The sequence below is a fragment of the Trichomycterus rosablanca genome, chromosome 1 (assembly GCF_030014385.1).
Source record: "Trichomycterus rosablanca isolate fTriRos1 chromosome 1, fTriRos1.hap1, whole genome shotgun sequence".
Taxonomy (NCBI): domain Eukaryota; kingdom Metazoa; phylum Chordata; class Actinopteri; order Siluriformes; family Trichomycteridae; genus Trichomycterus; species Trichomycterus rosablanca.
This window is the reverse complement of record NC_085988.1, coordinates 80,442,701-80,467,215: the sequence shown is the minus strand read 5'-3', so window position 1 is coordinate 80,467,215 and position 24,515 is coordinate 80,442,701. Positions and strand designations below refer to the sequence as shown.

At 42.2% G+C, this 24,515-nt stretch overlaps 1 protein-coding gene across 1 annotated transcript in view; it reads right to left on the bottom strand.

The window, feature by feature from the left end:
* The window catches only part of st8sia1 (ST8 alpha-N-acetyl-neuraminide alpha-2,8-sialyltransferase 1), a 61,781-nt gene extending 37,513 nt beyond the window's left edge, over positions 1-24,268 (bottom strand). Inside the window, exons 1-2 of the mRNA XM_063006981.1 lie at positions 23,785-24,268; positions 8,534-8,678 (exon numbers count right to left, since the gene is read on the bottom strand). Of these exons, the coding sequence (XP_062863051.1) occupies positions 8,534-8,678; positions 23,785-23,966 (327 nt within the window). The 5' untranslated portion in view covers positions 23,967-24,268. The remainder of the gene's footprint in view (positions 1-8,533; positions 8,679-23,784) is intronic.
* Between the last annotated feature and the right edge of the window lie 247 nt (positions 24,269-24,515).

The window sequence follows — 24,515 nt, the reverse complement described above, 5'->3', positions numbered from 1 at the left end:
AGCTGGTGGATCTGTTTCGTCTTTGGTCAGGTTGTCTTTATCAAAAATCTTAAACGATTCAGTGTCAAATATGGAAAATGCATTGAACATTACAGCTCTGTATACACTATAAGGCCAAAAGTATTTGGACACCTGATGGTAAGCTTGTTGGATGTCCAGTTTCAAAAACAAATTGGATAAAAGTGTCTGCTAAATGCTGAAAATGTAACTGGACATGGCTGATCTTATTCACTTTTTAGTGACCCCGTTAAGAGACCACTGTTCCATGTACCTTTTAATGGGTGCAGTTAAGAACAGGGTTTAAAACTATTTCTTTCTAGCCATTCACAGTTAGATTCACTGTTGTGCTTTAGACCTTCAGGCCCTGATCGTCGCAAACTCAACTGCACAGAAGACTCAGATATTGGAATGATGAATGAATGACCTTATCTGAGGCCAACAATCTCATGCCTGCACTTCATGGTTCTTCACTGACTTCCTGTGTTACTCATTTCTTCATCCTATTTTGGGGGGGGGAATTTTGTTGACCACATCTGGAAAAGTTCACCACTGTCCACTGTTTACTGTGGTTTGCTGGGAGTCACATGAGCTTTGAAATTCATTTATAACCCCACACCAGACTGATGTGATTCACTTACATCTCAGCTTATGTTTCTTTTGCTTATAACACAATGTGCTGCATATTGAGAGCTTTTAGCTCCACATTACTGGCAAGGTTTTATTTTTAGTGATGTTTAGATTCAACATGACTCAAACTAATCAATCCTGTGAGTGCTTTGTACAATTAACCTAACTATAAAATTGAATCACCTAACTAATAAATGTAGTTTGGTAATTGGGTAATGATGTACAATCAGATGTACAATGATGTACAGCATGGAAAATGGAGTTTCTTACATTTACTTTGACTTTTATTTGATTGCAGACAGGATGAACCTGAGATATTTCATGTTTTATCTGCTCAACTTCATTTCATTTATTAATAAACATTCCTGCATTTCAGACCTGCAACACATTCCAAAAAAGTTGAGACAGTAAAGCATTTACCACTTTGTAATGCTGCCATTCCTTTTCAGCACACTTAAAAGACGTTTTGGCACATTCTCTATTGGGGACAGGTCAGGACTGCAGGCAGGCCAGTCCAGTAGTAATGTGTGCAACTTGTTCTGATTTGGGGTTGTACTTAATGGTACAATTACTTTTCCACACACAGCCAGCTGGTGGATCTGTTTCGTCTTTGGTCAGGTTGTCTTTATTAAAAATCTAATGTAATTCAGAGTGTCAAATATGGAAAAATACACTAAAAATACAGCCATCTGGCCAAATTATAAGGCCCAAAGTATTTGGACAGCTGACTGTAAGCTTGTTGGACGTCCAGTTTCAAAAACAAACTGTAATAAAATAGAGTGACCTCTGTGTGATCTTTTCAGCTTGAACAACAGCCGCTCTTGTCCGTGGGAATTTGTGCCCATTAAGACAAAAGAGCATTTGTGTGAATGGGTATTGATGTCGCTCAAGAAAGCCTCAGTTGATGTTCCGGTTCATTTCAGAGCTGTTAAGTGGGGCTGAGGACAGGACTCTGTGCAGGACTCTAAGCCTACACAGTTAGACTCAGGCCATTCAAACCAATAGGCTGAGGCAGTACAACCCGCTAGCCAAAAACGGTTAAATTGTCACTGACGATCCCAAATTTGCAAATAGATACTTGTGCACCTTTATACAAATTAAAAATCAATGAGAATTTGTATGCCTGGGTACTGATGTCGCTCAAGAAAGTCTCAGTTGATGTTCCAGTTCATTCCAGAGCTGTTCAGTGGGGCTGAGGTCAGGGCTCTGTGAAGGACACTGGAGTTTCTTTAAACTCCAAATCTTTATATGGCTTGCTTCATGCACAGGGGTACAGTCATGCTGGAACAGAAAATGTCCTTCCCTAAACTGCTGCTTTCCTCTATATTATTGATTTATTTCACCTGTTAGCAATTATCGTGGCTGAAACACATGAATTAAAAAATAGGAAACGTGTCAAGATACTTTGTCCATACAGTGTATATACAGCACACACACACACACACACACACTCACACACACACACACACACACACTCACACACACACACACACACACACACACACACACACACACACACACACACACACACACACACACACACACAGCAACCTCCCTGTATGTATAATAACATTTCACATAATCATAATTCTCCGAGTGAAGTCAGCATGTGGAGGGTGGAGGCTGTCTGAGATCATCAACCTGCTTATCTGCTTGCTGTGAACATTATGTGCGCCACAGCTTCTAAACATGCCGTTATTCATGCACTGTAGCTGCATTATTGCTCAGATTTTATAATATTTAAATGTAAATTTTTTTAAAAAGTATGGGAACCCCCCTGACCTGAGTTTGTTAAGCATCCTGTTTCAAAACTCTGGTTACACAATACTCCTTTAGCTGATGAAATTTGCCCATTAGGTCAAAAGAGCATTTGTAAGGTCAGGCAACGACTTATAACTCACAGTCAGCACTCTAGTTTATCACAAAGACACTGTCGGGTCCAGGTGGAGCGGTCCGGGTCCTTTCTGTGTGGAGTTTGCATGTTCTCCCCGTGTCTTTGTGGGTTTCCTCCAGGAGCTCTGGTTTTCTCCCACAGTCCAAAGACGTGCAAGTGAGGTGAATTGGAGATACAAAATTGTCCATGACTGTGTTCGACATTAAACTTGTGAACTGATGAATTGTGTAATGAGTAACTACCGTTCCTGTCATGAATGTAACCAAAGTGTAAAACATGGCGTTAAAATCCTAATAAAAATAAAACATTCATCCCAAAGATGTTTACTGGGATTAAGGTCAGGGCTCTGTCCAGGATAGTGAAGTTTTTTCACACCATTTAGACACACTACTTAAACAGCAATTGCAGCAATCACGTCACTGTAGTTTTAGCTTACTAAGCTAACACAGTTAGCCTCTGGTCGGTCAAACCAATGCGCTGAGGCGGCACAACCCACTAAGATGCCAGCTAACGTCTCCCGTTTGTGTACCGAAAACGGTTAAACTGTCACTGACGAGTCCGAATTTGCAAATAAATGCACTTGTACAAGTTTATACAGATTAAAAACCAATGAGAATCTATTTACATTTGAAAAAAACTCCGTTGGTTGCTCCGCATTCGTCGCCATATTTGTAATATTTGGTGAGAAAAGTCGTGCCGCACTGAATGCTGGGATTGCCTTCAGCGCTGAGGAAGCACTGGGCGCTCTCTCGTCATTCAGTCAGATTATCGCTCAGAGTTAAGGCACCTCAGTAGGCAGCATTTTATGTATCTAAAAATATAGACATGCCTTCTTCTTGGGAGTGTAGAATGACGTAAAATGCATCTATGTAGAAAAATCACTAGGTTTTCAGGCAGTTTTTACCCCTTGTTTTGCTTTTGTTGTGAATTAAACTGGTCTGTTATGAGACAGAAGTCTGTGGGTAAAGCTGTGCTTGCTTAATAGCTGACTGTAGCAAAATACTTTCAGAGATGTCACCTTGTTCACAGCTGGCCACAGCTGACCTCTGGAGACTAAACAACCTTGTCACGCCAGCGAGGAAACGGTAACACTAACAAATACTTCTGACTTTTGGGAAAAGCTGTTAGTTTTAATGTCAATAGTTGATGAAAGCTTTTCAACTCCTTTTCCTGTTATTCCCTGGATAAAAGCAACAATTCTGGAGCATCTGTACAAGTCAACTAACCATACACACGTGTGCAGATTTAAATATTTTGGCCACAGTCATTGCTATAAAGTTTATATGCTAAATTATTTGTTATTATATTTATGCATTTTCTCTGCTTTTTTTCTCCCTTTTAGCGCGTCCAATGGCCCGATTGCATCATGCTTCCTCTCCACCAATGCCGATCCCCGCTCTGATTGAGGAGAACGAAGCTAACCCACGCCCCCTCCGACACATGGTCAGCATGCCGTATGCATCTTATCACCTTCACTTTGACGAGTGCAGTGCAGCTCAGCACTGTGTACGGAGAGACACACCCTGAGAGCACTCTTTTCTCATCTCTGTGCAGGCGCCATCAATCAGCCAGCAGAGGTCGTAATTGCAATCGATACGATGTATTCGAGATCCCAGCTCTGGGTCCAGCAGTTGTTTTTTCTGAGTCCTGACCTCAGCTCCACTGAGCAGCTTTGGAATGAACTAGAACGTCAACTGAGGCTTTATTGACCAACATCAGTGCCCGGCCATCCAAATGCTCTTTTGACTAAATGGGCACAAATTCCCACAGACACAATGTCACAATGTCTTGTGAGAAGCTTTTCCACAAGAGTGGCTACTGTTATAGCTGAAAAGATCATATAAAGGTCACTCTGTAATAGGCTGTCCAACAAGGTCATGGTCAGGAGTCTATAGTCATATGGTCCATATAGTGCTATTCATGCTGTTGTTACTGTTCTTCATTACTGCCACTTTTGAGATGTTACACTGTGTTTCTGAGCAAAGAGAACACTGCTCCGCCAGAATGCTAGAGGCTGTGTCTTAAACCACACACAAAATACTACAGTGTGTGCTCTAAATAACAGCTTCACCATTGGTTGAAATTATATTTGGCATACTATTTACTGTGGGTCTGTGGGTCATTTATTACCAGGCTGCACTGAAAGAATAAACAATTCTTTTTTCTGTTTTATTGACAATCACGGGTGGCACGGTGGTTAAGTGGGTAGCACTGTCGCCTAACAGCAAGAAGGTCATGGGTTCGATCCCCAGGTGGAGCGGTCCGGGTCCTTTCTGTGTGGAGTTTGCATGTTCTCCCAGTGTCTGTGTTGGTTTCCTCCGGGAGCTCCGTTTTTCTCCCACAGTACAAAGACATGCAAGTGAGGTGAATTGGTGATACAAAATTGTCCATGACTGTGTATAACATTAAAACCAAAGTGTAAAACATGACGTTAAAATTCTAATAAATAAATAAATAAATATTGACCATTACGCTCTGAAAGAAGGGGTGTCCCAATAGTTTTGTCCACATAGTGTAGTGCAGTCAGTATTCAGAATGCACATTTTGGACAAAGAAAGTCGACAGACTCTTCATTTGCTGTCTACTGCCTACATAGGCAGCTGCTTCGGGCGTGGTACTTAGACAGAAATTACAACGGTTCGCTTACTAAGCTAACCCAGTTAGCCTCAGACCATTTAAACCAATGGGATGAGGTGGCACAACGCGCTAGCATGTCAACTAATATCGCCCTCTGTGTACCGAAAACGGTTAAGTTGTCCCTGATGAGGCCGAATTTGCAAATAAATAAACTTGTGCACCTTTATACAAATTAAAAATCATGTCGAATCTAGAGGAGAAACCTTAGATCAGTGGTCCCCAACCGGTACCGGTCGGTGGGTCATTTATTACCGGGCCTTATAATTAATAATTCTTTTTATTTCTGTTTTATTGACAATCACACTCTTAAAGATGCTTTATTTAAAAAAAACGGATTCTCTTTAAATAACATCCGTCTGTTCCTCTTGGCGTTGCTGGTTCAAACCCCACCACTGCCAGGTTGCCACTGTTGGGCTTTTGAGCAAGGCCCTTAACCCTCAATTGCTTACACTGTATAATGTAAGTCGCTTTGGATAAAAGCATCTGCTAAATGCTGAAAATGTAAATACACGTTTGAATCTATTTCAGTCACGTTGTATAATTTTATTTTAAATCCTCCCGTCCCCGCGGGTCTGTGAAATCATATCTAATATGAAACTGGTCTGTGGTGCACTAAAGGATGGAGATTGCAACCTTAGATAGTTTATTTTCCTTCTTCTTTATCAAGTAAATCAGACTTAGCCGTGTTACAATGTAACCTCTAGGCAAGCCGTCATCACGGCGTGTCTCAAAATCCTTCATTCAAGGGTTTTCTCGCTCTAACACACACTCTTATCTTCACCCACACACAAGCATTAACACTGAGGGAAGAAATGCTAGAATATCCACAGGAAAAGAACAAAAACAAAACCATGATTACGATAATGAAACTCTGAAACACACACACACACACACACACACACACACACACACACACACAGCTGAGAAGGACATTACTGATTCGTAATGGTCCCTGTCCACTCACAATTTGCCTCATCCTCATGATTCATTCACATGGTGGATGTAACAAGGCAAGCTCAGTTTTATGCACATCAGTCAGCCACCTGCTAACTAAGTCTCCTCATATTACACAACACTCATCAATGTACATTTATAGTTTTACGAGGAGTCTTTAAAAGGTTTCTGCACGTTGTTTTTTATCTCTATTTATTAAGAATTTCAAAAACGAATAACATCACTTTTCTAGATCGTCACCTTCTGATGCATTTTTCCAGCATCATACCAACTTTTTAATGCCATCAGCAAAAAATTATTTTGGTTGAGCGCGTAGCCACTGATGCAGCGCTGCTTTCACATCGTCATCACATGAAAATCTTCTTCCCCTTAAAAATTCTTTGAGCGTCCAAAAGGTGGAAATCAGATGGCGCTAAATTTGGACTATAAGCGTCTCTCAGATTACTCCTCCTCCTACTACACCCTCACCACTTATAACCAAAATATAAAAGTGCAGAAACTAATCAGAATTAAAAACTGTCAGCCAACAAGCTTCTATCAACACTTAAACAACATAACAACAAGGACTGTCGCCTAATTAAATGAGAAACACAGTGTAAAGTATCAAAGGTGTAAAGTATCAAAGGTGGCGGTAAAAAGAACAGTAACAACAACATGAATAGCATGAGCGGAACCGCACTATATGGACTATATGACCATGAGCTTGTTGCACAAACATTACATAGTGACCTTTATACTTTAAACTGAGATTTTCTTCATGTCTTTATAGAGCTTGCTTTTTGCACAAAGACACAGTCATGCTGAAACAGGAAAAGGCTTTCCCTAAACTATTGATGCAAAGTTAGAAGCAAATAATTTCCTTTGTTTCATTGATTTATTACACCTGTTAGCAATTGCTGTGACTGAAACACATGAATTCAGTCATTAGAAGGGCTGTCCTAATAGTTTTGTCCACATAGTGTAGTGTAGTCAGGATTCAGAATGCATTTTAGACATTAAAGTTGACAGATATCTCTTCATTACAATAGAAACAGATTTATCAAATAATAGAAATGCACGTGTCAGTGCGCTCTCAGTGCCAACCTTAAGTCCTGATTAAAAATTGCATCAGGGTTGCATCAGGAAGGGCATCCAGCTGTGCCAAGAAGGTATGAAGAACAGTTTGAAAGATGCCCTTGTCTGTTTCAGCACGACATGGTGCAGCAACCTCAGTGGTCTGCACAGAGCCCTGACCTCAACCCTATCAAACATATTTGAGATGAGAGGATTATGATGTCATACTTGTCCATAACACTCTGATACACTTGTCTACACTCGTCTCTGCTCCCATTCCCCTCAAGTTTTTTGGATTAGACAATGTCTCTTGTATTTATCGTACTGTTTTTTTATCTGCACTGTGTTTATTGTATTTTCTTACACCCTGGTCCTGAAGGTACATTGTTTCGTTTTTATTACGTACTTGTATATCGCTAAAATGACAATAAAGCCTCTTGAACATGAACTTGATTCTTGTCTAACATCTTAACTGACCTTAAAAATGCCCTTTTGACTGAAAGGGCACAAATTCCCATAGTACGTACGAGGAGGCATGCTACGCTGCTCCGTGAGTCATTTACATTTTTTTTTTTTTTTGTACATTTTTAGCATTTATGTAAAGCAACTTACAGTACTGTGACTGGCAGTATATTGTCTAAGCAATTGACGGTTAAGGGCCTTGCTGAAGTGCCCAACAGTGACAACACGGCAGTGGTGGGGCTTGAACCAGTGACCTTTTGATTATTAATCCAGTACCTTAACCGCTAGGCTACAACTGACAGAAGGGAGTCATTCACCCCTCTGTTAGATACCTTGACCAGCCAGCAAAGAGAAACCCTATCAACTGCCCTCCCTCAGGCACAGCCAGTTATGCCTGTTGGAGGTCAGATCGATAGCAAGGTACTCCAAAGATCTCAGCCGTGTTGGGTAAGTGCATTAGTATTAGCAGTAGCATTGTTGGTTAGCGCATTAGCACCAATCGAGTAGCCCAACACCACAGAAACAAATGTTTTCTCCACACTCAACTCATTATTGCTCAGATGTCTGTGAGGCTGGAGTGTTCATACTTTTAAAATAATTATCATACTCTAAGTTAAATCTATACAAGCAAACAGCAAAAACAAAACAATGTTCACAAGAGCAAAATCAATCTACTGTGCACGTACACAGTCCACGTGCAGGCTAAACATTTCTGTTTCTATTAACGTTCATGCATGAGGCCCCCAGCAGATGTTCCACAACTGTAAGCTTTTACTAAATTCATGCAGACAGTAAAAATAGCCGAGCGTGTATTAAAAACAATCCACGAAGGCTCAGGAGACTCATAATAACACAGTGCGTGAGGATTATTTTCACTGGGCGTGAGGAGTGACAGTTTCACTGTACCTGAACAAAAAACGAGTGGGTGTCGTTGTTGACGGTGTGATAGTGGTACAGCTCGCCGTCGTACCACAGCACCTTCCCGATCGGGGAGTTCTCCTTGGTCACCGCAAACATTCTCTTTGGATCACAGCAATCTGTCAGCAGCTTCCTATAAAATACAAGCATAAGTCAAGTCAAGTCAAGTCAACTTTATTTATATAGCGCTTTTTACAATAAACATTGTCTCAAAGCAACTTTACAAAATCCAGGACCAACAGATACAAAACCCCCTGCATAACAATACTGAATCATTTAAATGTTCAGTACATACAAAGCGGATTCCAAAAAAGTTGGGACACTAAACAAATTGTGAATAAAAACTGAATGAAATGATGAGGAGATGGCAAATGTCAATATTTTATTCGTAATAGAACATAGATGACAGATCAAAAGTTTAATCTGAGTAAATGTAACATTTTAAAGGAAAAATATGTTGATTCAAAATTTCACAGTGTCAACAAATCCCAAAACAGTTGGGACAAGTAGCAATAAGTGGCTGGAAAAAGGAAATTGAGCATATAACGAACAGCTGGAAGACCAATTAACACTAATCAGGTCAATTGACAACATGATTGGGTATAAAAAGAGCTTCTCAGAGTGTCAGTGTCTCTCAGAAGCCAAGATGGTAAGAGGATCACCAATTCCACCATTGTTGCGCAAAAAGATAGTGCAGCAATACCAGAATGGTGTTACCCAGCGTAAAATAGCAAAGACTTTTAAGTTATCATCATCAACCGTGCATAACATCATCAAAAGATTCAGAGAATCTGGAACAATCGCTGTGCGTAAGGGTCAAGGCCGTAAAACTCTACTGGATGCTCGTGATCTCCGGGCCCTTAAACGTCACTGCACCTCAAACAGGAAGGAAATAACAGAATGGGCTCAGGAATACTTCCAGAAAGCATTGTCAGTGAACACAATCCACCGTGCCATCCGCCATTGCCAGCTGAAACTCTACAGTGCAAAGAGGAAGCCATTTCTAAGCAAGCTCCACAAGCTTAGACGTTTGCACTGGGCCAGGGGTTATTTATAATGGAGTGTGGCAAAATGGAAGACTGTTCTGTGGTCAGATGAGTCACGATTTGAAGTTCTTTATGAAACACTGGGACGCCATGTCATCCGGACCAGAGAGGACAAGGATAACCCAAGTTGTTATCAACGCTCCGTTCAGAAGCCTGCATCACTGATGGTATGGGGTTGCATGAGTGCTTGTGGCATGGGCAGCTTGCATGTCTGGAAAGGCACCATTAATGCAGAGAACTATGTTCAGGTTCTAGAACAACATATGCTCCCATCTAGACGTCATCTCTTTCAGGGAAGACCCTGCATTTTTCAACAAGATAATGCCAGACCACATTCTGCAGCAATCACAACATCATGGCTACGTAGGAGAAGGATCCGGGTACTGAAATGGCCAGCCTGCAGTCCAGATCTTTCACCTATAGAGAACATTTGGCGCATCATAAAGAGGAAGGTGCGACAAAGAAGGCCCAAGACGATTGAACAGTTAGAGGCCTGTATTAGACATGAATGGGAGAGCATTCCTATTTCTAAACTTGAGAAACTGGTCTCCTCTGTCCCCAGACGTCTGTTGAGTGTTGTAAGAAGAAGGGGGGATGCCACACAGTGGTAAAAATGGCCTTGTCCCAACTTTTTTGGGATTTGTTGATGCCATGAAATTTTGAAACAACATATTTTTCCCTTAAAATGATACATTCTCTCAGTTTAAACTTTTGATCTGTGATTTGTGTTGTATTCTGAATAAAATATTAGATGTTGGCACCTCAACATCATTGCATTCAGTTTTTATTCACAATTTGTTTAGTGTCCCAACTTTTTTGGAATCCGGTTTGTATAATTAAAAGAAAATGATGAATATCAAGAAACATATGAGCATGTTAAATGAAAACATGTTACTTTCATGTTTAATAGAGGACTATTAACATTTTTTTTTCAATTTTATTAACTGTATTGTTCTGGTCAGGGTTGCAGCAGACAAGGTTTCATCAGGAAACACTGAGCACAAGGCAGGATTTCATCGGACATGATGCCAATCCATTGCAGAGCTCGGATGATCCTCTACGACATAGCCAATCATGCCTGCATGTAGACACACGACTGGCTAATAGCACCGCTAAAGATTTGAACCTTGGTTCTGTGCCGCCTAAGCACCTTCATATGAGGGTTCTTCAAAAAGTTTCCGCATGGTTTAAACTTTATTTATTAAAAATTTCAAAAACAATTAACATCACTTTTCTACATGTTCACCTTCCTTTGCGATGCATTTATCCAGCATCATACCAACTTTTTAAAGCCGTCAGCAAAAACTGTTTTTGGTTGAGCGCGTAGTCACTGATGCAGAGCTGCTTCCACACCATCATCACATGAAAATCTTCTTCCCCTTAAAGCTTCTTTGAGCATCCAAAAAGGTGGAAATCAGATGGAGCTCCAACCTTCAACCAATTAAACACTTTTGGTATAAATGGAACATTGATTGCAAGCCAGGTTTTTTTCACTCAGATGTAACAGATTTTCCAGCTTTGGCTCATCAGTCTACAGAATAGTATCCAAAAACTCTTTTTGTCAAAAACGAGACAAACCATTGTGTTCTTTTTGATCAGAAGTGCTTCGTGCCTTGCAACTCTCCCATGGATTCCATCTTTATTCAGTATCTTTCTAATTTTGGAATCATGTCCTTCGACCTTAACTGACACAAGTGAGACCTGCAGATCTTTAGATGTTCATCTGGGTTATTTTGTGACCTTCTGGATGGAGGCATCAATGTGTTCTTGATGAAATGTTGGTTGGTCAGTCACGGAGCCATGGTCAGCCACTCTATTTGTGGATAATGGCAATAAAGTAGGCGCCCAACCTGCTAATAGCAAAGCTGAGATTTTAACTTACGAGTCTGAGATGTCAGCTCTGGTGTGCTAATGTTTAACCAATGCACCACTTTGAGCATTAGCCCCAGCTTATCTAAGTTTTAACCCAAACCTGTCTTACCAAGTCGTGGCCACTCATTAGGATCTCGTTCCCACGCGTTAGTATGACGTGGTCCTGCATTATTTTATTTATATGGGGCATCACCAGAATTACTTTGTACTGAACCGCTTTTTTTCTCTTAATAAATAAAATCATCATTTAAAAAAGCATTTGGTGTTTACTTGGGTTTTTACTTTAAAGTAATTTGATGATCTGAAACATAAAAAATACATATTTACACATAAATAAATAAAAAAATAAAAAAATGGAAAGGGCTAAACACTTTTTCACAACACAGTAAATAATAAGCATTTGTTAAAGAGAGATGAAAAAGGGGTGTAGATGATCTGATTGTAAAAACAGTGAGTGAGCACCTTAAAATCTCATTCAGTCTTTTTAAACTAAACCTGCTGCAGGCTTTGAGCCCTGCTGCATTATACTAATCAGCTCTCCTCCTGTACCCCGTCTGTGCCACAGATCCTCCAGGAAATGAGATTTAGATGTAACAGAACCGGGGCACAGGGGAACAGGAACTCTAAGCAGCGCTAATATAAACCAGGACATTTTGTTCTGCAAACACAAAGATGCTCAAGTCCAATATATTTACATTTACATTTTCAGCATTTAGCAGACGCTTTTATCCAAAGCGACTTAGACAATGAGCGGAACACGAAGAGCAATTGAGGGTTAAGGGCCTTGCTCAGGGACCCAACAGTGGCAACTTGGTGGTGGCGGGGCTTGAACCGGCAACCTTCTGTTTACTAGTCCAGTACCTTAACCATCGAGCTATCACTGGCAATATATTCAAGACTGAATAACAGAAAAGCAGAACACAAATGAGTGAGCAATCAATGGTTCAGAAATTTGATTTCTTTGTTGCCTGGAAGATGAAATATTTATGCTGTTTTAGTTTTTATCTGACCAGTCATGTCTACCATCAGTACAGATCTAAATGTGATTCTGTGCTCCCTGCATGCCTGTTTCACCTCGTTATGGATCGGATTATAAAGACACTTTTCATTAGGCTGAAAAGATAACGTCTTTTCGCCTGAATCATTTACCAGATCATGGTGCATTAGAATAACATTAAAACCACCTCCTTGTTTTTACACTCACCATCCATTTTATCAGCTCCACTTACCATATAGGAGCACTTTGTAGTTCTACAATTACTGACTGTAGTCCATCTGTTTCTCTGCATGCTTTGTTAGCCCCCTTTCATGCTGTTCTTCAATGGTCAGGACCCCCACAGGACCCCCACAGAGCAAGTATTATTTAGGTGGTGGATCATTCTCAGCACTGCAGTGACACTGACATGGTGGTGGTGTGTTAGTGTGTGTTGTGCTGGTATGAGTGGATCAGACACAGCAGCGCTGCTGGAGTTTTTAAATACCGTGTCCACTCACTGTCCACTCCATTACACACTCCTACCTAGTTGGTCCACCTTGTAGATGTAAAGTCAGAGACGATCGCTCATCTATTGCTGCTCTTTGAGTTGGTCATCTTCTAGACCTTCATCAGTGGTCACAGGACGCTGCCCATTGGGTGCTGTTAACTGGATATTTTTGGCTGGTGGACTATTCTCAGCAGCAGCGCTGTTGTGTCTGATCCACTCATACCAGCACAACACACACTAACACACCACCTGAGAATCATCCACCACCTAAATAATACCTGCTCTGTGGTGGTCCTGGGAGAGTCCTGACCATTGAAGAACAGCATGCAAGGGGGCTAACAAAGCATGCAGAGAAACAGATGAACTACAGTCAGTAATTGTAGTGGAGCTGATAAAATGGACAGTGTGTGTAGAAATAAGGAGGTGGTTTTAATGTTATGGCTGATCGGTGTATATAGGTGTATAGTACAGTACAATGAGATTATTTTTCCACATATCCCAGCTTGTATGGAGCAGAGAGAGTTAGGGGCCTTGCTCAAGGGCCCAACAGTGGCTGCATGGCAGAGCTGGGATTTAAACTTTCAACCTTTCAATTGATAGCCCAAAGCTCTACTCACAAGGCTGCCACTGTACACATTACAGCACAAAATGAAACCAAAATGCACAGTACAGGATTCCTCTGTAGCCACAGGGTGAGAGTTTATTGCAGGGTACCATAAACTTACTCATTCATTTACTTACACTCACTCATCAAGAGTAATTATCATTCCAGCAGTCATTCCAGCAAAAGCAAAAGCTGTGCGAAAGCAAACAGATGTATGAGAACATGCCAAAATCCACACATATAGAGCATGATGCCAAGAATCAACCTATAACCCTTTTATAACAGAAATACTATTATACATACTATTATTATACTATTATAATCCATCGCATGGCATAAAATCAGGAGGCCAAAAGGAACCGGACATTAAGTCCAGTGATTCAGGGAAAGGTATAGTTGTAAAACTATAACTATAAATACACACAGTCGAGTCACATTATTATGAGCACCAGCTGATATCCAGAATAACCGCCATGTGCAGCACAGACAGCAGCTAGACAGACTGGGAGTGACTCAGCAAGGTCCTGGTAGGTTGTCACAGGTATCTGAAGCCACAGCTGCTGGAGGGGGCGTGGAGGAGTATCCATAGAGCAAACACGGCGATTAAGATCCCACAGATGCTCAATTGGGTTCAAGTCTGGGGAATTAGGGGGGCAGGGTAGTACTTGGAAGACTTGGTCATGCTCTTCCAACCAACATCAAACATTTCTAGTCGTGTGACATGTCGCATTGTCTTGCTGGAAGATACCATCCATCCCAGAGAAGACAATTCTACCCATGGTACTTTTACCCATGACAGAAACGAGGGATTTATGTGCCGACAGCCTATCACACACCTCATACACCCACCAAGCCAGCTCACGAAACATGACTTCCTTCATGAGCTACGCGCTGTCACTTTCAAAAGGAGGAAGAGGTCATCATAATGTAATGAGTCGGGTTTAGGGTGTATTCAGTGCAATGAAGACACCCCACCCTTCCGTTTACTGCACCCCAGTATAATATAGGGAAAGAATTAAAAAGTCCAAATGATAAATGAATGAATAAATAAATGTATTAACCACAAGGAAAAATACACAGAATCACGTCTTAATTCATTAATTCGTGTCTGTATTTCCTGCACTTTATCCTAGTCAGGGTTGCTGTGGGTCTAATTCACTGGGCAGAGGGTAGAAAGGCACAGACACACACACACACACACACACAATTAGGGTAATTTTAGTAGCTGCAATTAACCTGACTGCACATCTTTGTGCAGGAAAATCGAGCACCTGGAAGAAATCTACACGAATACTGGGAGAACATGCAAACTCCACACAGAACAGACCTAACAGAACACAGAACAGGCAATCAAACAATTGCGATTTAGATCAGCCACTCCCCCATTTGCATGTTTTGGTATTTGGCAAGAACCTTGCAGACATTTACATTACATTTAAATTTTTGGCATTTAGCAGACGTCTTAATACCTAGTTCACACTACATGATTTTTGCCCCGATTTTCGCTCGCCGACAGGTCGCTAGATGTGGCAGCTCTGGAGCAACTTGGCGTTTGCTCGAGGCTCGAAACTCGGCTCTCGATCGCTATGTGTGAACTGCTCAACGACTCGATCCAAACGGCTCGCCAATCGCTCGGCCAGCATTTGGCGACTCAAGAAAAATATCTAGACTCGAGGGAGTGATATGCCGAACTACAGCCAATAAGAATGCCAGATACGGTGTGAGGGGAAACCTGGGGAAGGAGTGTAAAAAAGTGGGACGGGGCATAATATAGTTTAAATCAGAATACATCCGCACTTACACAAGCTTTACAGTATTTGTGATCCTATCGTCCACCCCAAACCATAACACCAACACTGCATTGCAAAAAATATTTATTAACCTCCAACTCACTACAGAACAGACGATCCCTTCTGGTCGCGTAGCCAAATCCACTTGGATTTATTTATTTTTTCTACTTGATTTTACACTGCACATCAGCGCACAAACAACTTTGATCGCTCGCTTATTGTTGACGTACATTTTCGGAAGTGGTATCATTAAACCCCTCGTCACTTCTCACGTGATTTTTCATGGGAGAGCAGACAAACTCACCTGTGATTCCTACCAGTGATAGATGGCGTAGTGTGTGACCCCCCCCTATCACCAATCAGTCGTGTAGTGTGAAAGCCACACCGACTTGAAAGACTCCCGATTGCAAGACATCAAGTCCTGTAGTGTGAACTGTACATCGATCTGACGACTTGGAAAGTCGGGATAAGTTGTAGCCTAGTGGTTAAGGTACTGGACTAGTAATCAGAAGTTTGCTGGTTCAAACCCCACCACTGCCAGGTTGCTGATGTTGGGCCCTTGAGCAAGGTCCTTAACCCTCATTGCTCAGACTATACTGTAACTGTAATGTAAGTGGCTTTGGATAAAGGCATCTGCTAAATGCCGAAAATGTAAATGTGTAGTGTGAACTTGGCATAAAGCTACTTACATTACAGTTACTGTATACAGTCTGAGCAATTGAGGGTTAAGGTTAGTTAATTTCCTTCGGGATCAATAAAATATCTATCTATCTATCTATCTATCTATCTATCTATCTATCTATCTATCTATCTATCTATCTATCTATCTATCTACAGTGCCTTGCAAAAGTATTCAGCCCCCTTGAACTTTTCAACCTTTTGCCACATTTCAGGCTTCAAACATAACGATATGAAATTGTAATTTTTTGTGAAGAATCAACAACAAGTGGGACACAATCGTGAAGTGGAACGAAATTTATTGGATATTTTAAACTTTTTTTAGAAATAAAAAACTGAAAAGTGGGGCGTGCAATATTATTCAGCCCCCTTGCGTTAATACTTTGTAGCGCCACCTTTTGCTGCGATTACAGCTGCAAGTCGCTTGGGGTATGTCTCTATCAGTTTTGCACATCGAGAGACAGAAATTTTTGCCCATTCTTCCTTGCAAAACAGCTCGAGCTCAGTGAGGTTGGATGGAGAGCGTTTGTGAACAGCAGTTTTCAGCTCTTTCCACAGATTCTCAATGGGATTCAGGTCTGGACTTTGACTTGGCCATTCTAACACCTGGATACGTTTATTTGTGAACCATTCCATTGTAGATTTTGCTTTATGTTTTGGTTCATTGTCTTGTTGGAAGATAAATCTCCGTCCCAGTCTCAGGTCTTTTGCAGACTGCAACAGGTTTTCTTCCAGAATGGTCCTGTATTTGGCTCCATCCATCTTCCCATCAATTTTAACCATCTTCCCTGTCCCTGCTGAAGAAAAGCAGGCCCAAACCATGATGCTGCCACCACCATGTTTGACAGTGGGGATGGTGTGTTCAGGGTGATGAGCTGTGTTGCTTTTACGCCAAACATAACGTTTTGCATTGTGGCCAAAAAGTTCGATTTTGGTTTCATCTGACCAGAGCACCTTCTTCCACATGTTTGGTGTGTCTCCCAGGTGACTTTTTATGGATATCTTTGAGAAATGGCTTTCTTCTTGCCACTCTTCCATAAAGGCCAGATTTGTGCAGTGTACGACTGATTGTGTCCTATGGACAGAGTCTCCCACCTCAGCTGTAGATCTCTGCAGTTCATTCAGAGTGATCATGGGCCTCTTGGCTGCATCTCTGATCAGTCTTCTCCTTGTTTGAGCTGAAAGTTTAGAGGGACGGCCGGGTCTTGGTAGATTTGCAGTGGTCTGATACTCCTTCCATTTCAATATGATCGCTTGCACAGTGCTCCTTGAGATGTTTAAAGCTTGGGAAATCTTTTAAAGCCAAATCCGGCTTTAAACTTCTCCACAACAGTATCTCGGACCTGCCTGGTGTGTTCCTTGGTCTTCATGATGCTCTCTGCGCTTTAAACAGAACTCTGAGACTATCACAGAGCAGGTGCATTTATACGGAGACTTGATTACACACAGGTGGATTCTATTTATCACCATCAGTCATTTAGGTCAACATTGGATCATTCAGAGATCCTCACTGAACTTCTGGAGTGAGTTTGCTGCACTGAAAGTAAAGGGGCTGAATAATATTGCACGCCCCACTTTTTAGTTTTTTATTTCTAAAAAAAGTTTAAAATATCCAATAAATTTCGTTCGACTTCACGATTGTGTCCCACTTGTTGTTGATTCTTCACAAAAAATTACAATTTCATATCGTTATGTTTGAAGCCTGAAATGTGGCAAAAGGTTGAAAAGTTCAAGGGGGCCGAATACTTTTGCAAGGCACTGTATCTATCTAAGGGCCTTGCTCAAGGCCCAACAGTAGCAACCTGGCAGTGGTGGGGCTTGAACCAGTGATTTTCTGATTACTAGTCCAGTATCTTAACCACTAGGCTACAAAACCTCTTACAGACGGTGATCGGAGGCAAAGATCGATGTGGCCGAATGTGGGATGCTGCACTCAGGCTATCAGCTATGCTACCATGCTGCCTGTATGCTAATTGTTGAGCATGAACATGTAAATCAGTCCTAATTAATGCCAGGCACTGACCTTCCATGGGATTTAATAAACTCAGTTGACATGAAGTTTGGGTGAACTGAAAGGATACAACACTGCTCTTCACCTTCCAAAAATGTTTGAGGAACTCCTCACTTCCCCTTTTGTAACAGGATGTTACACAGACTCCAGGGCTACACAAATTATTGGCTTTTTTTAATGAATTAAGAATTATCTCAGAGTCAGACTTTACTGAAGCCAGACCAAAAGTACACTATATGGCCAGAATTATTTGGACACCTGACCATAAACTTGTTGGACGTCCTATTCCAAAAACAAATGCTATTAAAATAGTGTGACCTCTGTGTGATCTTTCTAATTTAACAACAGCCGCTCTTCTGAGAATGAAGAACTTTGAAGTACAGTATATCTGTTGGAATTTGTGCCCATTTAGTCAAAAGAGTATTTGTATGGCTGGGCACTGCTGTTGGTGTTCCAATTCATTCCAGGGCTGTTTAGTACGGTGGCCGAGAAGTGCAAAACAAATTTACATTTCAGAAAACAAAATTACAAAAAAACAAAAACAAATTTACAACGAAAGCAAAAACAAATTTACAAGTGCTTGGGTACCCAGTGTTTGTAAATTTGTTTTGGCATATGTAAAAGTGTTTCAGCACTTGTAAATTTGTTTTCGGCATATGTAATTTTGTTTTCTAAAATTTAAATTTGTTTTGCACTTCTCGGCCGCACATTTCTGACGGAAAGGGTAGGTACAATAACACCGGAAGTGCGTGTTGCTTACCTGCTGTCAATCAAACTGTTTCTCAGCGGTAAAGTGAACGGAGTTTGTGATGGTGACGATAAACAAGGTTTTGTCTAGTTTGTGGAAATCATTTTATCCAGTTGACCTGCTATTGTTTTTCTTGTGGAAAGTTATTAGATAGTTTGTGCAGATGTTTAGACGTGGTGTGTGCATCTCTATCTATGCTAAACACTAAACTTCTCGGCCACCGTAGTTTAGTGGTGCTGAGGTCAGGGCTCTGTGCAGGACACTGGAGTTTCTTTAAATCGAGCTTTTCTTCATGTATTTATAAAGTTTGCTTTGTGCACAGGGGTCCAGTCATGCTGGAACAGAAAAGGGCCTTCCCTAAACTGTTGGAAGTATATAATTTCCTTTATTCAACTGATTTATTACATCTGTTAGTAGGGATGTAACGATGCACCACAAGACAGTTAAAAATTGATTCACATGTATAACGATTCAAATCGGTTTACATGTATAATGAATCAATATTCACTTTAAGCAGCAGAGGGCACTGGCGCTATTCACCTCGCCTGGTTGACGTCACTACAGGGTTGCCAGGTTTGGAATATTCCAGCCAAATGTATTTATGTGAAGATACTACCTCAGAAATAAAAGGACATTGATTATTTAGATAAATAAGCACAAATACAGTATTTAATTTCATTTTTTTAAAGATAAATAATAAAAGGAAACTTTTGTCATAACTTGTCATCATTTTGGGATTGGGAAAAAATCATATTGTAAACCCAGTATCGTGACTCGCATCGCATCGTGGGTAGAGTGTATCGTTACATCCCTACCTGTTAGCAATTACTGTGGCTGAAACACATGAATTTAGGAGGATAATTTAAAAGGGGCGTCCCAATACTTTTGTCCACAGTGTGTACGATGACGCCTGTCTATGAGCTTGCTGAACATTTACATTTTCGGCATTTATTTTATTTTATTCAAAGCGACGTACAATACTGTGACAGCATACTGTCTAAGCAATTGAGGGTTAAGGGCCTTGCTCAAGGGTCCAACAGTGACAACCTGGCAGTGGTGAGGCTTGAACCAGCGACCTTTTGATTACTAGTCCAGTACCTTAACCGCTATCCTACAGCTGCCCTATTCAAAAACCATAGACACAATTTTCCGCTGTGTCCTGGTCAGGGTCACTGTGGGTCTGATTCTTTGGGTGTAAAACAGAAAACACAGCAAAACAGGTCGCCAGTCCATCACATATCAGATACACACACACACACACACACTGCATTTCTTTGGACTTGTAGAAGGAAACTGGAGCACCCAGAGGAAACCCACATGGACACAGGGAGAACCCTGGTTGCCTGGGGTCCTCAAGGTGCGCCAGTTTCCTCCCACAGTCCAAAGACATGCAGTCAGGTTAACTGTTTGTTTGTTTATAAGGATTTTAACGTCATGTTTTACATTTTGATTACATTCATGACAGAAACGGTAGTTACTCATTACACAAGATTCATCGGTTGAAGTTTATATCAAACACAGTCATGGACAATTTTGTATCTCCAGTTCACCTCACTTGCACGTCTTTGGACTGTGAGAGGAAACCGGAGCACCCGGAGGAAACCCACGCGGGCACGGGGAGAACATGCAAACTCTGCACAGAAAGGACCCGGACCGCCCCACCTGGGGATTGAACCCATGACGTTTTTGCAGTCAGGTTAACTGAAGATACTAAAAAAGTCCCCTCAGGTTTGAGTGTGTGTGTGTGTTTGCCCTGTCATGAACTGGTGACCTGTCCAGGGTGTGTTGTGCTTATTTAATCAGACTCACTGCAACCCTGAATAGGATAAAGCGGTGGTAAAACAGACAGTGAATAAATGAAGGTTTTTCATGTTTTATTTCGGAAACCCAGTCATTTAGAAACGCAGAACTGAAGAACTTTCATACAGAGCTGTAGCACTTTATAACCACTGAGCTGAAGCACTCTATAACCACAGAAAACAAGCCTGCTCTTTAAACAGAAACCAACAAACCTGCCTTGTTTATGATATTCTGTACATAGTAGTTATCAAATGTTCTGACGTAACTGGAGATACTAAACGTTACAGTTTTGCAAGTGAACTATTTGCCTGTTCTAGTTTGATAAGAGACTTCCACTGCTCAACAGTCCACTGTCCTTTTTTTTTTTATAATGCAGCATTTTATTTGTCATTAATATATGACAACTAAGGGCTGCAGGCAGGCCAGTCAAACACACGCACTCTGTGTCTACAAAGCCAAGCTGTTATAGCTTGTGCAGAAGGAAGCCTGGTATTGTTTTACTAATATCCCTATGAACCTCCCTGTCTGTAATGACACGTGTCATATGGCACGTATGGCAGTTGTAGCTTAGTGGTTAAAGTACTGGACTAGTAATCAGAAGGTCGCTGGTTCAAGCCCCTCCACTACCAGGTTGCTGCTGTTGAGCCCTTGAGCAAGGTCCTTAACCCTCGATTGCTCAGACTATATACTGTCACAGTACTGTAAGTCACTTTGGATAAAGGTGTCTGCTAAATGCTGTAAATGTAAAGTCCCAGCACTTTAAAAAACAGCTTGTATAGTAATCTTTGGCACAGAAAGCCAATTCCGAAACACAGAACTGAAGGATGGATGGCATGACGGATGGCAGTGCCATGTGTGCTGCACAGCAACATGATAGGAACATGAGTTCTTATTTATTTAGTTATTTAACGATTTTAACATCATGTTTTACACACTTTGGTTACATTCATGACAGAAACAGTAGAATCTCGTTACATACAATCTCGAAAACCACGCAGACACGGGGAGAACATGCAAACTTCACACAGAAAGGACCCGGACCACTTCATCTTGGGATCGAATCCAGGAACTTATTACTGTGAGGCAACAGTGCAACCCACAGACCCACCGTGCCGCCCCAAACATTGGTTCATACCTAGGTTTGATATGTGGTTTCAGAGCTTCCAAAAGATGCAGAAGGTGGATTGGCTACTCTGAATTGTCTTTGTGTATTAAATACCTGCAGGCAGTCCAGTCAAACACACGCACTCTGTGTCTCCAATTTACCTCACTTGCATGTCTTTGGACTGTGGGACGAAACCCACACAGACACGAGGAGAACATGCAAACTCCACACAGAAAAGACCTGGACTGCTCCATCTGGGGATCAAACCCAGGACCTTCTTGCTGTGAGGCGACAGTGCTACCCACCGAGTCACTGTGTCACCCTGAACATGGGTTCATACTTAGGTTTGATAAGTGATTTCCTCTGGGCTTCCAAAACATGCAGAAGGTGGATTGGCTACTTTGAATTGCCCCTGAGTATTAAATACCTGCAGGCAGTCCAGTCAAAAACACGCACTCTGTGTCTCAAATTCACCTCACATGCATGTCTTTGGACTGTGGGACGAAACCCACACAGACACGGGAAGAACATGCAAACTCCACACAGAAAGGACCCATCTGGGGATCAAACCCAGGACCTTCTTGCTATGAGGCGACAGTGCTACCCACCGAGCCACTGTTTGATTGTTTATTAGGATTTTAACGTCATGTTTTACACTTTGGTTACATTCATGACAGGAACGGTAGTTACTCATCACACAAGATTCATCAGTTCACAAGGTTATATCGAAAACACTCATGGTCAATTTAGTGTCTTCAATTCACCTCACTTGTATGTCTTTGGACTGTGGGAGGAAACCGGAGCACCCGGAGGAAACCCACACGGACACGGGGAGCACATGCAAACTCCACACGGAAAGGACCCGGACCGCCCGACCTGGGGATCGAACCCAGGACCTTTTTGCTGTGAGGCGACAGTCCTACCCACCGAGCCACCGTGCCGCTCTGAACGTGGGTTGATACCTAGGTTTGGTATGTGGTTTCCTCTGGGCTATCAAAACATGCATAAGGTGAAATGGATGCTCTGAATTGTCTCTGAGTATTAAAAACCTGCAGGCAGTCCAGTCAAACACATGCACTCTGTGTCTCCAATTCACCTCACTTGCATGTCTTTGGACTGTGGGAGGAAATCCATGCAGACACAGGGAGAACATGCAAACTCCACACAGAAAGGACCCAGACTGTTCCATCTGGGGATCAAACCCAGGACCTTCTTACTGTGAGGCGACAGTGCTACCCACCGAATCACTGTGTCGCCATGAACATGGGCTCATACCTAGGTTTGATAAGTGGTTTCCTCTGGGCTTCCAAAACATGCAGAAGGTGGATTGGCTACTCTGAATTGTCTTTGTGTATTAAATACCTGCAGGCAGTCCAGTCAAACACACGCACTCTGTGTCTCCAATTTACCTCACTTGCATGTCTTTGGACTGTGGGACGAAACCCACACAGACACGGAGAGAACATGCAAACTCCACACAGAAAGGACCCATCTGGGGTTCAAACCCAGGACCTTCTTGCTGTGAGGCGACAGTGCTACCCACCGAATCACTGTGTCGCCCTGAACATGGGCTCATACCTAGGTTTGATAAGTGGTTTCCTCTGGGCTTCCAAAACATGCAGAATTGCCCCCTGAATATTAAATACCTGCAGGCAGTCCTGTCAAACACACGCACTCTGTGTCTCCAATTCACCTCACTTGCATGTCTTTGGACTGTGGGACGAAACCCACTCAGACACGGGGAGAACATGCAAACTCCACACAGAAAGAACCCGGACCACCTCATCTGTGAATCGAACCAAGGACCTTCTTGTTATGAGGCAACAGTGCTACCCACTGAGCCACCTTGCCGCCCTGAACATGGGTTCATACCAGGGTTTGGTATGTGGCTTCAGGGCTTCCAAAACATGCAGAAGGTGGAATGGCTACTCTGAATTGCTCCTTAGTATTAATTACCCCGACCAGTGTGTATTCCTGCTTGTATTCCTGACTGTAAAAATGAATGACTCAGTGATGCGTTAACCCTGGGCTGGGTCCATTTCTAATGAGGAACGTTTGTGTTCCAGGGTATGAACATGAATGACGGGCATGGATGGCCTACCTGTACAGGTCGATGCCAGTCTGGTTTCTGGTCCATGTCTGGCCGTGCTGCAGCACTTCTTCCACGATCTTCTTATCGCTGGGTATCTTGTAGACGGGGTAAATATAAAGCCAGCAGAGAACCAGAACGCACACGGCGGCCCACACCGATTTACTCCGGTGCCACCGCAAACACCCCATCATGCCTCCTGCCAAGAAACGGTTCCACAAGTCCAGTCAACGTTCGCCTCTTTATTCACCTGCCCTTGCCATTACGACCGACTGATGGGTGCGCTGGCAGAATATGTGGCATCGTCCTTTGCGCCTGCACCAAACACCGCCACTGGATTCATTCAATCATATTTCACCCCTATTTATCTCCTCTTTGCGCCTCCTTTGCCTCCGTCAAAAATGAGCTCCCCTGCGTACCGCATTTCCATTCACATGCGAGGTAGAGAGGTACCCAGTGTCCCAAATATTCACCCGAGCCCTCCGTCCTGCCTCTGTGGCTTCATCTCGTTGCTGAATAGAGGCTCAATCTGGTCCAGTCACTGCTGCTGAGACACAAAGCAAGGCTCGGGTGGTTTTCTCTCCCCCCCCTTTTTACATTGGATGCTTGAACATGGTTCAGTGCGCCTGCTGGTTAGTGGTTACAGAAGACAGGCGCCACCTACTGGAGAAATACAGACCTAAACCCCCCTCCTCAGCAGTGCTCCCTACTGTCCTGCTAACGATGAGGCTGAGGGGGAAATG